The sequence below is a fragment of the Leucoraja erinacea genome, chromosome 13, assembly GCF_028641065.1.
Source record: "Leucoraja erinacea ecotype New England chromosome 13, Leri_hhj_1, whole genome shotgun sequence".
In the NCBI taxonomy this organism is placed as follows: Eukaryota; Metazoa; Chordata; class Chondrichthyes; order Rajiformes; family Rajidae; genus Leucoraja; species Leucoraja erinaceus.
Genome location: NC_073389.1, coordinates 5009611 through 5025481, shown reverse-complemented (window position 1 = coordinate 5025481; position 15871 = coordinate 5009611). Strand labels below are relative to the sequence as shown.

The 15871-nt window shown below is 42.1% G+C and overlaps 1 protein-coding gene across 1 annotated transcript in view; it reads right to left on the bottom strand.

Moving 5' to 3' along the window:
* Nucleotides 1–15871, bottom strand: part of LOC129702563 (suppressor of tumorigenicity 14 protein-like) — an 85813-nt gene that overhangs the window by 40737 nt on the left and 29205 nt on the right. Inside the window, exons 8-10 of the mRNA XM_055644340.1 lie at nucleotides 15322–15461; nucleotides 12121–12218; nucleotides 730–833 (exon numbers count right to left, since the gene is read on the bottom strand). Of these exons, the coding sequence (XP_055500315.1) occupies nucleotides 730–833; nucleotides 12121–12218; nucleotides 15322–15461 (342 nt within the window). The remainder of the gene's footprint in view (nucleotides 1–729; nucleotides 834–12120; nucleotides 12219–15321; nucleotides 15462–15871) is intronic.

Sequence of the window (15871 nt, the reverse complement as noted above, 5' to 3'; positions counted from 1 at the left end):
ACCTTGCTGGGTGGGGGCTGCCGAGAGCAAAGGGGGACCTGACCGGGAGGGGGGGGGGGGAAAGAGGCACCGAGAATGAAGGTGGAACCGGTGGGGGAGGCTTCCTGCTTTCCGTGCCACAAAAAAAAAAATTGTTCCTTGTACTCCGACTAAACTATTCAAGTTTCCCTAGATCTTTACAATACAATACTGTAGATCTTTATAATAACAACCCCATTTTTCAAAACATGTTTCCAGAGGAAGTTATAGATGTGGATACAATTATGATTTTTAAAAGCCATTTGGACAGATATATGCCAAGGAAGGACTGAATGGGATAAGGACCAAATGTGGGCAAATGGGACTAGCCCATGGTTTCCACCCTGGACAGCCCTAATACTCCGCGACAATACTCTGCGACATTGATGAAAAATTTGGAATTCCATGAGCAACGAAAAGCCTAATGGGCCTGTCCCACTTAGGCGAATGCCAGGGACTAATTTTAATGGAATTCACCTACGACACCTGGCGACAACCAACTACAACAAAAATTATTGCCACTGTCGTCGATGATTTTTCAACGTTGAAAATTTTGCGGCAGTAGCCTGTAGTTGCCAAAAAAATTGCCTAAGTGGGACAGGCCCGTAATAAGTGTCAGTAATAGAACAAGCCCAAGTAAGTCCAATGTAGGACTGATTTGTACTTTTTTATAGATTATTAAACATGGAAAATACTCATCTACCCACATACCGTACACCGTCTATTGAAATCCAGTCCTTCTCACAATCTGGCTGCATGCCTTCCAGCTTTAGAGGTCCAAACTGGATACGGAATTGAAGGTTTGGCTCCGGTACCTAACACAAAGCAGAAAGCACAGGGAGTACTTAATTAACCTCCACTTCAGCAACTATTGGTCCTCTGCTGAAAAGGCATCATAGTCTCTTTAGCGTGGATTTACATTGAGATATTATACACACATTATAACTGATGTATTCCAGTTGAATTAATTGACCTGTTTTCTAATTTATTCACCAATGGCCAAAGCCCGAGTCTGCAAAAACAGTAAAAAGTACCATTTGATGATTTAATAATAAACTTACAAGTGTCACATTTTTTTCCAAGCATTAAAAAATGGACAACCAGAGAACCTAGGCGTTGCAACCTAAAGAATTTGAACACAGAACCACACAGCACAGGAACAGGCCCTTCGACCCACAATGTCTTTGTTGAACATGATGCCAAGTTAAACTAATCTCCTCTGCCTGCACATGTTCTGTATCCCTCCATTTCCCGCATATCCATGTAACTATCTGAAAGCCTCTTAAACGGCACTATCATATTTGCAGCTTGCACTTTAAAAGTGAAAGAATCCATCCAAGATACCCAAGTCATTGATTTCTTGAATGGATTATTTCACTTTTACTCAAGGCAAGAATCAGGAACATTTTATATGTACTGACCACGGAACAATGAAATTCTTACTTGCAGCAGCATAACAGGCCTGTAAGCACAATAATCATCGATAACTTAATAAACCCAAGAAAATAATAAACTAAAAACCCCAATATTAGTGCAAAGATCCCAAAGTCCTTTGTGCAACTAATACAGTTCATCATTCATAGTTTAGTTGGTATTTTGTAGTGTTCAAATTCCTGGGCGTGTACATCTCTGAAGGTCTCTACGAGAACACTGGTACAAGAACACTGATGCTATTATAAAAAAAGCACATCAGTGACTACTTCCCGAGAAGATTACGGAGAGTCGGTATATCTAGGAGAACTCTCTCAAACTTCTACAGGTGCACAGTAGAGAGCATGCTGACCGGTTGCATTGTGGCTTGGTTCAGCAACTTGAGTGCCCAGGAGCGGAAAAGACTACAAAAAGTAGTAAACACTGCCCAGTCCATCATCGTCTCTGACCTCCTTACCATCGAGCGGATCTATCACAGTCGCTGCCTCAAAAAGGCTGGCAGCATCATCAAGGACCCACATCATCCTGGCCACACACTCATCTCCCCGCTACCTTCAGGTAGAAGGTACAGGAGCCTGAAGACTGCAACGTCCAGGTTCAGAAACAGCTTCTTCCCCGTAGCCATCAGGCTATAAAACTCAACTCAAACAAAACTCTGAACATTAATAGCCCATTATTTGTTTATTTGCACTTTATCTGTTTTATTTATTCATGTGTGTATATATTTATACAGTGGTATATGGACACGCTGATCTGTTTTGTATTCATGCCTTCTATATTCTGTGCTGAAGCAAAGCAAGAATTTCATTGTCCTATCTGGGACACATGACAAATCTTGAATCTTGGTTGTTGGGAAGAATCTGTTCATGGAAGATTATTTAGTGATAGGTTTGACCAGTGTTTTCTGATTAAACATGGATATTCAGCTTCCTTATAACTTTACATTAATCAACTCCACTGAGGTCTAGTTTTATTTTATGTGTGTATAACTCCATACAACGAAAATAAGTATTGAAAACAAATCAAATTAAGAATATTTCAAAATCTAGCCTCTATTCATTTTTTCCCTTTCTCCTAAAATTTCCAAACACTTATTCCAGCCTTTTATTTTATTTTTTAGTATCCTCTTCACAGTGCATCTATGCGACTGTATGCACCGGTACAGCTTATTGGATTAAACATTGGATTTTCACGTTTTTATGATTTTAATTTTTATGCTCTTCAATTTTAAATGATCAATTTTAATCCAAAAAGATTACTAAAGTTTAAAAATAATAAAAAGATTAAAAAATTATAAAATAATAAACGGTTAGGTGGTCAGGCCCTCTCCTCTCCCTTTCTTTAAAAAAGTTAAATGAGGGACATTTTTTAATGAAAATCAACAATATGTTGAGGTTATGGAGTAAATAGGGTCGCAACAAACACAAAGCATAGATAAATAAGACAGCACAGGAACAGGTCCTTCAGTCCACAATGTCTATACCAAACATGATGCAAGATAAACTAATCTCTCTGCCTCAACGTGATCAATATCCCTCCAATCCCTGCATATCCATATACCTATCAAAAAGCCTCTTAAACATCACTATCTGGACTACACATCTTCCCACCCTGCTTCCTGTAAGGACTATCCCCTACTCCCAATTCCTCCGTCTACGCCGCATCTGCACCCAGGATGAGGTGTTCCAAACCAGGGCATCGGAGATGTCCTCATTCTTCAGGGAACGGGGGTTCCCCTCTTCGTCTATAGATGAGGCTCTCACCAGGGTCTCCTCTATATCCCTTAGCTCCACTTGCACTCCCCATCCCCCCCCACTCATAACAAGGACAGAGTCCCTCTTGTCCTCACCTTCCACCCTACCAGCCGTCACATACAACAGATAATCCTCCGACATTTTCACCTCCAACGCAATCCCACCACTCGCCACATCTTCCCATCTCCTCCCTTTTTGGCTTTCCGCAGAGACCGGTCCCTCCGTAACTCCCTGGTCAATTCGTCCCTTCCCACCCAAACATCCCCCTCCCTTGGCACTTTCCCTTGCAACCGCAGGAAATGCTACACTTGTCGCTTTACCTGCTCTAGGTGTCAGCTGATCTACATCGGTGAGACCAAGCATAGGCTTGGCGATCGCTTCGCCCAACACCTCCGCTCAGTCCGCACTAACCAACCTGATCTCCCGGTGGTCCAGCACTTCAACTCCCCCTCCCATTCCGAATCCGACCTTTCTGTCCTGGGCCTCCTCGATGGCCAAAGTGAGTCCCACCGCAAATTGGAGGAGCAGCACCTCATATTTCGCTTGGGCAGTTTACACCCCAGCGGTATGAACATTGACTTCCAATTTCAGGTAGTCTTTGCTTTCTTCCTCCTTCCCCTCCATTTCCTAGCTTTCACACAGCCCACTGTCTCCGCTTCTTCCCTCCCACCACATCAGTCTTGACCCGAAACATCACCTATTCCTTCACTCCATAGATGCTGCCTTGTAATTATTCTCCTAGAGCTAATGCCCCTTAGTCTAGTTCAGTAAAACACTGAGTCAAGCACTGGACCACTAAACTTTATTTTTTTGAAACAATAACAAACTCCCTTTACAATACCTATCCTACCGTGTCCTCATCTCTGCTTGTTCAAGCCCTTTAGCCTCGTGCAAGCAGACACCTCCAAAAAGGTTATGCAGTCCCGAGCGTCCCTCCCGAAGATCGACAACGATCCTCATGGGGTTCAATCTTTTATAGGTCATCAGACCCTGTAGCACGAAACTAGATAGGGGTGGCAGCCCCTACAAACCAATCACAGATATCGATTACATTAAAATGTCATCGACATTCTACAAGTCCAGCAGTCTATGGTCGATAAGCACAGTGCAATTGCTGTTGGATCCCCAGCTGTTCACAAAATTCTTTATTAATTTGTCCAATAAAGTGTGGACCGTTATCTGAACTGTCGAATAGGGATGCCAAATCTAGGGCCAATTTCTCTCATTAACACCTTGACAACAGTAGCTGCTTTGTTATCAAGGTTTGGATAAGTTTCGATCCACTGAATACATCAACTATGACAAGTACATACTTATAACCCTGGCACCTTTCCAATTCGATATAGTCCATCTGCAATGTCTCAAACGGACCCATAGGCAATGGTGTCTTTCCCTCTTCACATCCTATTCCTTTCCCTGGATTGTATTTCTGGCAGACCAGGCAATTACTGCTTATCTTCTGAGCTAAAGTTTGTAATCTTGGATGCCACCAAGTAGCAAAAAGAGTGTCTCCTACTGCCCTTGCACCACAATGGGTTGCATAGTCCATGCATTCTATGGCCCATACTGCCAAATAATCTGTCATGCAAGTTTGCCCTGCTGGAGTGGTCCATAGTCCAGTCATACAATCCAGTACACACCTAAGTTGCCTCCATCGTTCTTTATCCCTTTCAGATACTTTCTCTGCTGCTAAATCAGCTTTACGATTCCCGATATCTATTGGGGTCTGTCCTTTTGTGTGTGCGCTACATTTCATAACAGAAATTTGTCTGGGTAGCATTAAGGCCTTCAATAAATCTGTCACCAATTGTTTATTTGAAATTTGAGTCCCTGCTGAAGTTAGAAATCCCCTATTTTCCCATAATTCTCCAAAATCATGCACCACTCCAAATGCATACCGAGAATCAGTGCAAATATTTACCTTTACATTTTCCCCAATAATGCAAGCCCAAATTAAAGCAAACAATTCAGCCTGTTGTGCTGAATAAGGTGACTCAAAGGCAGTTGCTTCTACAATTTCCTCATTCTGATCAACAATTGCATACCCAGACAATCTCTCACCCACGGTCCAATAGATGCACTCCCATCTACATACAATGTTATGTCAGAGTCCTCTATAGGTGCATCCCTCAAGTCCTCTCTTCCAGACGTTTCCTCCTCGATGACAAAAAAAACAATTCCCATGTCCCACTTCTGATTGCTCTTCTGGGGGTGAGACAAGAATAGAGGCTGGGTTAATTAATGTACAATGTCTAAATTGAAGTTTTGGATTGGTTAAGAGATAGATCTCATACTTATTTTGGCGAGCCATTGTCAAGTGCTGGGTCTGGAACTGCCCTAACAGTGCTGCTACTGAATGTGAGCTATATGCTACAATCTCCTGCTGGACGGTCAAATTAGCAGCTGATTGTAAACTATTATATATAACAGTTAAAATTTGGGTGCAGAGTGGGTGTCCCCTGCCTACAGGTTCTAATTTAAAAGAGTACAAGGCAACTGGTCTACCCCCATGTCTATCCCCATGTTTTGGGGTCAGAACTGAGGTTGCACACTCGGATAAAATGGTGCAGTAAAGCTGGGAAGATCTGTCTTACAATGGGCTTCCCAACGCCGGATCTTGCATCAGCGATCTCTTTAAGTTTTCAATGACCTCCTGTGCTTTCTTGGTTAGTTTAAATTCACCCTCCTTGCTGGTATAGGGTGTTAGCTCTTTAGTTTCTAGAGTTATGTTAGGGATCCAAGGTCTACAATAATTGACCATGCGAAGCCATTGCCTCATTTGTTTGGCTTTTCTACGAACTGGGAATTTGCAGATGGGCTAGAGTCTGCTTTTCTCTAGACTCCTTTCAGTTGGCCAAATTATGATCCCTGAAAATGTTACTTTCTCCTGGGCCATTAATACCTTTGTGGGAGACTACATATCCCAAATTAGCTAGAGAGTTTAGTAATTGTGCAGTATCTTTACGGTTACTTGATTAGTTTCTGCTGGCCACTAATAAGTCATCGACGTACTGCACTAATGTAGACTTCTTCCTGAAATTTAAAGTACTCAATTGTTCTTGTAGACATCTGGAAAATAAAGTAGGCGAATTGATAAACCCTTGAGGCAAACTGGTCCAGGTGTATTGTTGGCCCCTATATGTGAAAGCAAACAAATATTGGCTGTCCTTGTGGAGAGGCAAGGAAAAGAATGCATGTTGCAAGTCGACTATCAAGAAGATTTTTGCTTCAGCCGGTATTTGGGCTAGGATATGGGCAGGGTTTGGCACTAGGGCATGGAGCGGTTCTACAACAGAGTTGATTTCTCTTAGATCTTGTACCAGTCTATATTGGCCTTCTTTTTCCTAGTTTCGGAACTGCAAGAATAGGGGTGTTACAGGTCGATTGGCATTTCACCAGTATTCCTTGTTCTAGCAACCCCCGAATCGATTTGTCAATGCTGTTGATGTCCTGTGGTTTTAGTGGATATTGTTGTCCCCAGATGATGACGTAGGTGGGTACCAACTGTCCTTGGGGCCTGATAGAATTCAGCAACATATTGGTTTGACAAATTTTGCTTTTGATAATTATTCAGGTCTGCCATGGTGATTGCCCTTTTCATCTTTACTCCTAGGACTTTTGTACTCGCCGGGTAATTTACTTTTCGGGTAATGTGAGGAGCAACCCCTGCAGTTCTCTTCCATAGTTTTACTGGTATCTCAGCGTATTCTGCAGCTCCCTCATTTCTTTCAACTAGTGCCAAAACTTTTATCTCCCAGTCCTGTCCTTCATATGGTTTAAAGAAGGCCTCCAGCTCTTTATTCTTCCCACTCCTGTAATAAACCAGTGTAATATGGAGTGGGGGTTCTTCAAGATCTAAGGACCACCATTGAGGGGTCGCTATGGAGTAACACTGCGGTACGGGAGCCCAGGGGGTCACTACTATTCCTCTTTTGCCACATTCGATCTTCAATTGGAAAGTGCAGAGCAAATCTCTAGCCATTAAATTGCAATCCAATCCGGTTGTTATAACAAATCTGTGTCTGATTGCCTTTCCTCTATATACTACTTCCTGGCTCAAAGATGGGATACTGGCAGACTTGTCCTTGAAAACCGGACAGGTTCTGAACATCTTTTGATTTGGGGAGATTGTAAGCTGATTGGAGAGATGACATGGATGCGCATGTGTCCACCAAGAAGATGCAGGTTTTCCCTTCTACTTGTAGTGATAGTATCGGTTCTTCGTCAGACTTGCATCCAATCACCATTAAATTTGCTAATCGTAGGCGTGTAAATGGGTTATTTTGGGAGAATTATATTTGCCCTCTGGGTTCTTGATTTTCCTGCCAGTTCCCTCTTTGCTCTCAATAATCTCGTTGATCTCTGGGATCTCTCCACTCTTTCTGATCTTGGAAATTTCTTCTGTGACTCCCTCTTTCGTTCCTCTCTCTGGTTGGGCACTCCCTACTCCAGTGACCCATTCCCCCACAAGTATAACACTGGCCTAATACTGATGTTCGGTGTCTTCTCAAACGTGGTCTCTGTGGGATTGGCTCTAGGGTAGGTATTTCTCTCTGATATCGATCTAACTATTCTGGAACGTTAATTTCTCCCAATCCATAGTTTGCTGGTAGTCTGGGGCACCATGATTCAGAGTCAGATTTTGTCGCCTCTTTCCTGATTACACACTTGGTCTTTGGTTTCACTGCAGGCTGACTCTTCTGCTTTTTTATTTCTTTCCAGTGGTATCTTACTGCCCGAGCCATCTGACTGGCACTATTTTCTGTCCAGTCCATGTTATAAGTTTCAATGGATTCAGCCACATTAGTGGGAAGGCAATTCAGCAAAATGGCACAGTGTAGTGGAGAATTTACTCAATTTCGATAATTTAGGTCACCCGATTGATCCATGTACAATTCTGAAATTCGTTCCAAGAATTCATCTGCTCCCTCTCTAGCTGGGTCAATTGGTTTCTCAAGAGTATTTGCAAGGGTAGTTAGAACTGCCTCTTCCCTTGCACTATTGTCTGCTATTATGTTTGCCAGTGCTTCATGTGTCGGGTGTCCGAGGGTTGTTAGGAATCTAGTATGTTCAGTTGGAGTCATTATCTGCTGGATCACTGCCCATATATCTCGGGAGTCTGCATGATATACGTGCATTGTAGTTCTTACGTGATCCACAAAGGAAGCAGGTGATTTTCTACGATCGTGTATCTGGCTCGAAATTGCCATTATCTCATTTGGCTTCCATGGGGTATAGACTTTTATTGTACGGGGAGATTGCACTCACTGCACTGGCCGATCAAAGGAAGGATTAGGCATTTCCCTGATGGGGAACTGCCTGCAGGTTATTTGTTTTGCTTTTGTACTTTCTGCCATATCGGGATCTATCTCGGTATCTTCAATTATTGTCTCACTCTCAGATATATCTTCCTCTTCATTAGGGGGTTCACGGTACCTTCTAAATGACTCCCTTTTTTCTCTCGCGACTCGACTAGGCTTAGGCTCGCATGAATACTCTGGTTCCTGTACTATTCCTCTACATTCTTTGTCCTTAACCACTGGAATTATCTTTTTTGTTTTACTCTTGGTTCCGTGAACTACCGGACTATCTATTGTCAATGGAGCGGTTGGGATTAAAGAATCCTGTGCTGCAGAATCTGATTGTCTATTGCGTTCACAAGCTAAACAATGTGTGTCTGAAGTGTGGGGAACACAAGAGGAATAAGGTGGAGGCCGTGAATTTCTCATTTTAACTTTACCAATCCTCCAAATATTCATCTTCGTCCCCCTCAAAACTAACGCCAACCATCGGGTCCTCAAATTCGAGACCTACTGGTGCCAGTTTCCCTTTGGAAGATTTCTTTCTCCCTTGCTCTCTAATACATCCTTGAGGTGCCTGGAAGTCAGTACACTTCAGTATCCTTCAGTTCTATTCTACACTTTAAAGTTGCTTCCTTCCAATTTACCATTCTCGCAGCCTCCCTACTCGCCTTTCGTACCTCATAATATTTTCTCCACAATCCTATTAACTCCTTCGTTTCCTTACTGTCGCTACATTGTCAAATAATTTGTTCATTATACTTCACTCCCTCCAATGTTCCAACGCCCCCCTCGGACCATAATTCATCCCCTAATTCTTTATTCAACGCCCCCGAAAAGTCTCTTAATCTTTCAGTTCTTTGTGGAAATTCACTGCATATTAATTGCAATGGTCTTTCAGAATCTTCAGTCATATCTCGCTCCAGTTGATTTCCCATGTTTGCAGACAATGGAAACAAACTTTCAAGCAACTCACACCTCCTTGACAATTCACACTTCTCCCACAATCTACGAAGCTATCAAACTCATTCTCAAACAATGGAAGAGAAAGATTCGCAATGCGCCAGCAGTCAAACTTCTCACAACACGATCGCACAATCAATCCTTTCAATCGGATACCCAAATTCCTCTACAGTCTCTCACAAATCCACACAATTTCAACCAACTATTTTAACAATCCTCAGTCGTCAAAAGGTTAAGGTGCTTCAGTGAATAATCAAATACAGTCAAACACAATCAAACACGCTTCCACAGCCAGTTTCCTATACCAAAAGCAACCTTAATCTAAACACATGCAAATGAGCGCCAAACACGTGAGCAAAATCGCACACAGACAAGAAATTATACCACTTATTACTATCATACAAATCACACTCCCATATAAAATGCAAGCATTCATCTAATATCGCATTCGTTAACTGTACAGTTCCAAAAGCAAATCACAGTATATTTTAATCCCTCGTCATCGTGTTTTCAACCAACGGAACAGCCCCTCGATACAGTGATCGGAAGGATACGAACCGCTGGTTGAACAGCCATGAGTCGGACTCCAGTTATAATAACAGTCTTAATCAAAATATGTTCTTATACAGTCGGTTCGAAATCTAACATTCAAAATTTTGAATCAAAGGCAATACACAGTAAATACAATGAAACAATGGCAAATTTTAAATACACTTTAAACTACTGCTTCAAAAATGTTATTATACATAGGTTAATCTGGAATAAAATATATACACAACATCCAGCTTCCAATATGAAAGCCAGGAATAAGAACTAACCAGCACTTCAACATGATGTCCTGAATTTGGTAAATTTGGATCGAAAATTTTTTAACTAGTTATTTTCTTATTCAATTGTCTTTTTAGTACGCAAATTAAAATTTATTTTTTGACGTCTTTATTATGATTAAATTCTCAGGATTGGCTAAAAGTATTTTTTGCCAATTATATTTTAACCACTGAGTTCCCGGTTCCTTTACGAGACTCCTCCCCCTTCTTTTCAGAGTTCCAGATACTACTCATGCTGGCAAGGACTCAAACCCTCATAGGCTCACCCATGGGCTTCTTCCTTTCTACCTGCTTGGTACCGGGGGGTCAGCGGGTGTTCGTTTCACACTGGAAGTCGATGCCAATCTTTAAAGTGCCTTTCCAATTTGCACCCTCAGCAATGACGCAGCACTTAGTACTGCTCCAAGGAAGCCTTCAGTGCTTGCTAAACTACTGTTTGGATCTCGTTGGAAACCCCAACACAAGCGCTTGAATTATCAATCCGCTACGGCTAGCGAAGTGGGAAAACCGATGCGAAAACCACCTCGCAATCTGGAACGGCTCAACACCCTGATCGCAAACTTATGTCTGGGAGTTCGTTGAGATCCCGGACGAGCCCCCAATGTAATTATTCTCCTAGAGTTAACCCCCCTTAGTCTAGTTCAGTAAAACACTGAGTCAAGCACTGGACCACTAAACTTTATTTTTTGAAACAATAACGAACTCCCTATAAAATACCTAACCACCGCGGTCCGATCCTTGTCTCTGCTTGTTCAAGCCCTTCAGCCTCATGCAAGCAGACACCTCCAAAAAGGTTACACAGTCCCAAGCGCCCCTCCAGAAGATCGACGGCGATCCTTGTGGGGTTCAATCTTTTATAGGTCGTCGGACCCTATGGCACGTAACTAGGTGGGGGTGGCAGCCCCTCCAAACCAATCACAGATATCGATTACATTAAAATGTAATTGACAGTTTCCCTAACCCAATTACAAAGTACCCCAATACAATGTTTCTACAGATGCTTCTGGAAGGAAGTCAGTTAATGAAGTAATGCAACATTTTCCCAGGTAGTATAAACAATTCAAACAAGGCTTCACACTTCAGCCAATATCAAACAGCAGTGCAAACACCTTGCAACATTATTTAAAGTATTTACAATCCCCCTGCAGCTGGTCAATCCTGATCATGCATCTGCAATACCTAGGAGCTCTTCTGCAAAGTCCTCATACATTTTAACAATGGAGAGGACATCTGGATCTTTCCTATTCCTGCATATCAATCTAGGGTTCAGACTATCTGGCACCAGTTCACAGCTTGCAACTTTTCACATACAGAGGCCAAGCAGGCCTTGCAAATGCAAAGATCCTCCATTTTATAATACTTCCAATTTGGCCAATATTAACAGCCTCACCCGCTGAGTTTCTCCAGCATTTTTGTCCAGCTTTGATTTTTCCAGCATCTGCAGTTCTTTCTTAAACAACTCTTAAATATCACTATCATTTCTGCTTTTACCAGCATCAATGGCAGCATGTTCCAGGCACCCACCACGCTCTGTAAAACAAAAACTTGCCCTGCACATCTGCTTCAAATTTTTCCCTTCTCATCTAAAAGCTATGCCCGTTAGTCTTTGATATTTCCAATGTTAATGCATGTACATACAGAAAACAATTACAATGTTAATTTGATTTTAACCAGGCATGAAATTGAAAGAATAGATATGTGGTAACTCGAATGAAGATTAATGAAGAGCCACGACAGGCTGCTTCACACTGGAAGCAAACGGCTACATATTGAATACCATCCACTGGCAACCCTTCATTGTAGAACATCTGGATAATTTGTACTTACTGTGATTCTCCAGATACAGTTAATGTTTGGAGGGTATCGAAAGGGATAATTTGGAGAGATCAGGGATCCATTATAAGCAGTTATATTTCCACCACAGGCTGTAAAAGAAAAATGAATGAAGAACTGCACTGCAATCCCACTGATCTTGGAGAGTCGTAAACCATTCTGACTTCTGATGACAAATAAAAGCACAGTTTATAAAGTCCTCCAGCTGCAAGGAGTTTGTGCTCTTCTGAGAACAGCTTTTTCATCATTCCCAAACGTAAACACTTAATCATGTGTTCAGTTGCTAAAATCTTAATGCTCTGGAATCTTACTTCCAGCAACATTACAAATATGTAATCATAGTAGATTCCATAATAAACCACTAGAAAAGGTTGAATGAATTAAAAATATTTACATGAATAGGAAAAGTTTCAAGGGATATGGGCCTGGTAAATTGGGCTAGTTTAAATGGAGCATCTTGGCCAGCATGGACGAGCTGGGCTAAAGGGCCATGTAGATTTCATGTCTCTAATATGCACATTTCAAAATCAAAATTACATCCTATATTGACAAAATATACAATTTTCCAATTAGATGATATTCTTGTCTCAATGGTCTATCCGTTATGTTTCTTCTATACGAGACATCTGATATATATCAGGACACCCTTGAGAGAATTTATGAAGCACGTTTTTAAAACCCAACAGGCTAAATTGTGTATCTATACAATTTCTCATTTAATCAAAGTAAAATCCACTGACCATATCCAACATGATCGGGGACTTTATTACTTGGAGCGCAGGGGGCTGAAAGGTGATCTTATAGAGATGTATGAGTTCATGAGGGGAATATTTAGGGTGAATGTTTAGGTCTTTTTCCCAGGATAGAGGAGTCAAGAACCAGAAGACACTGGTTTAAGCTAAGAGGGGAAAGATTTAATAGGAACCCGAGGTGTAATACTTCACACAGATGGTGGTGATGGAACCAGCTAGAGCTGGTAGTTATGTTCAGAACATAGTTGAGGCAGGTAATATAACATGTAAAATACATTTGGACAGGTACATGGATAGTATAAGGTTGAGGGGGATACGAGTCAATGCAGACTTAGATGGGGCATCATTGTCAGCATCGACAAGTTGGACCGAAGGACCTGTTTCTGTAGGAAGGAACTGCAGATGCTGGTTAAAACCAAAGATGGACACAAAAAGCTGGAGTAACCCAGCGAGTCAGAGAGCATCTCTGAAAAAAAGGAAGAGGTGACTTTCGGGTCAAGATCCTGCTTCAGACTGAGTCGGGGAAAGGGAAACAAGAGATAGATGGTGATATAGAGATATAGAACAAATGAATAAAAGATATGCAAAAAAGTAACAATGATAATGCGAACAAGCCATTCGTTGTTAGCCATGGGCTAGGTGAAAATGAGTTACAGACAATGAGACTCAACAAGACGACTTTGAAGCTAGTACGACTTGGGTGGGGGAGGGATGGAGAGAGAGGGAATTCAATGGTAATAGGAAGTTAGAGAAATCAAAGGTTATACCACAGGGTTGTAAGGTATCCAAGTGAAATATGAGATGCGGTTCCTCAAATTTGCGTTAGGCTTCACTGATAATGGAGGAGGCCCAGGATAGAAAGCTCATGTGTAGGAATGGGAAGGGGAATTAAAGTGTTTGGCAACTGGGAGTTCAGGTAGGTCCAGGCGAACTGAGCGAAGGAGTTCAGTGAAACAATCGCCCAGTCTACGTTCGGTCTCATCAATGTATAAGAGTCCACACCTTGAAAATCAGATAGAGTAGATGTGGTTGGAGGAAGCGCAAATGAACCTCTGCCTAACCTGAAAGTACTGTCAGGGTCCCTGGGCACAATCGAAGGAGGAGGTAAAGGGACAGGTGTTGCATCTCCTGCGGTTGCAGGGGAAGGTACCTGGGGAGGGGGTAGTTTGGGTGGAAAAGAATGAGATAACCAGGGAGTTATGGAGGGAACGGTGGAAAGCGGTGGCGATGGGTAGATATGGGTAGTGGTGGGATCCTATTGGAGGTGGCGAATATGTCAGAGGATTATGTGTTGTATGCGACGGCTGATGGGATGAAAGGTGAGGACTTGGGGACTCTGGCCTTGTTGTGAGGGGGAGGGGGAGCAAGAGCTGCAGGGTACCGAGGAGACATGTGTGAGGACCTCATCTATGTTTCTGAGCTGTTTGATGATAACTCTATGACTTGTTTACAGTAATCCTGTCCAACACGAGCAATATATTTTCTCAGAGTGTTTATATTAATTTAACAAAGTGTTAAGGACCCGTCCCACTTTCACAACCTAATTCACGTTTTTTACTCGTGGATATTTTTCATCAGGCTAGAAGAAACGCTCCGACCTACTTGATGCCATGAGTACCTACGACTAGCATCATGGCCTGCTACGACCTACCTACGACCTCCTACGACCATGCTGCGAGTATGAGTCAAGGGCAAACTCGGCAGAGATCGTGAATTAGGCCGTGAAAGGTTTAAGAGTTTGCATAGAACTTACGTTAGACCAGTGGTTCCCAACCTTTTTTTGGCCATGCCCCACCTAATCACCTCTAAAATCCTGATGCTCCCCCCCCCCCCCCATGTGGTGATATATAATTCTTATCATTTAAAAAGTGAACTCCGTTTCAGCTGAAGAAACGTAAAACGCCAATACCTTGGTTTAAACAAGCTTCAAAAGAACATGGCATCCATGAAAAAGAAAAATGAAATAAACAAAAGACAGTTAAAGTTCTGAGCAAGAAATTACTAAAAAATTGTAAAAAAAAAAGAAAAAAACATTAGGTGGTATTAAAATAATAATAATGATAAATATGATAATAAAAGAGTATTCACAGGTAATAAAGAGAGAAAAATAAAAATCAAAAATTTGGACCCAGACCTCCTCAGTCGCGCTCAATTGCCCCCCTTAAAAATCAAATTGCCCCCCTGTGGGGCGTATGCCCCACGTTGGGAACCACTGCGTTAGACTATTCCATCGCTACTTGGTTTATCATTACGTTTCACTGGTTACTCTAGTTACCTACCAATGTGCTAATGTTATTTGTGGATACTGGCAGGATTGCTGTTCTCATACATAGTTTTTAAGTGCAAATGTTTTCAAAGAAGGTGACTTACCTTGTTGTCTTGCACTTGTATGCAAAGGTATTGTAATGTTAAAAAGCTGGATACAGTGTAAGGTGAAACTCACTTGTTTTCGTGATGTATAATACCACTGCTTCCAGTAGACATGCATGTTTGGGTTCTGAAAATAATACTGCCAGCATCACGTTCCCTGATGATGTTAGAGTGAGAGATTGTAAAGTCACATGTTCACCACTGGAGCATATTCTGCCAAGTAAAGATACAGCTGTTGGAAGCACCTCAGCACAATGTTCAACTCATACGGTTAAAGTATTGCTTGTCAAAAACAATTACAACTCATTCATTTGGCAAGTTTACAGTAAAGGTGGCAGACACTCAACAGTCAATCTATGTGAACGATGGGCTTCTTTGATAGAGTGTGGAAGCAACTAATAACATTGTGCCACAGAGAGTGGAGCAGTTTCCTCTCACTGCCACCAACCGAGATTCATTCCTGATCTCAGGTGCTGTCTGTGTGGAGTTTGCATGTTCTCCCTGTGACAGTGTCTGGTTTCCCTGGGTGCTCCTCACTCCTTCCACTGCAGTTGGCCTCTGTGTTCACATAGGAGCGATGATACACTCGCTGACTTCCCAGTTGTTTGTTCGCTAGTTTGCAT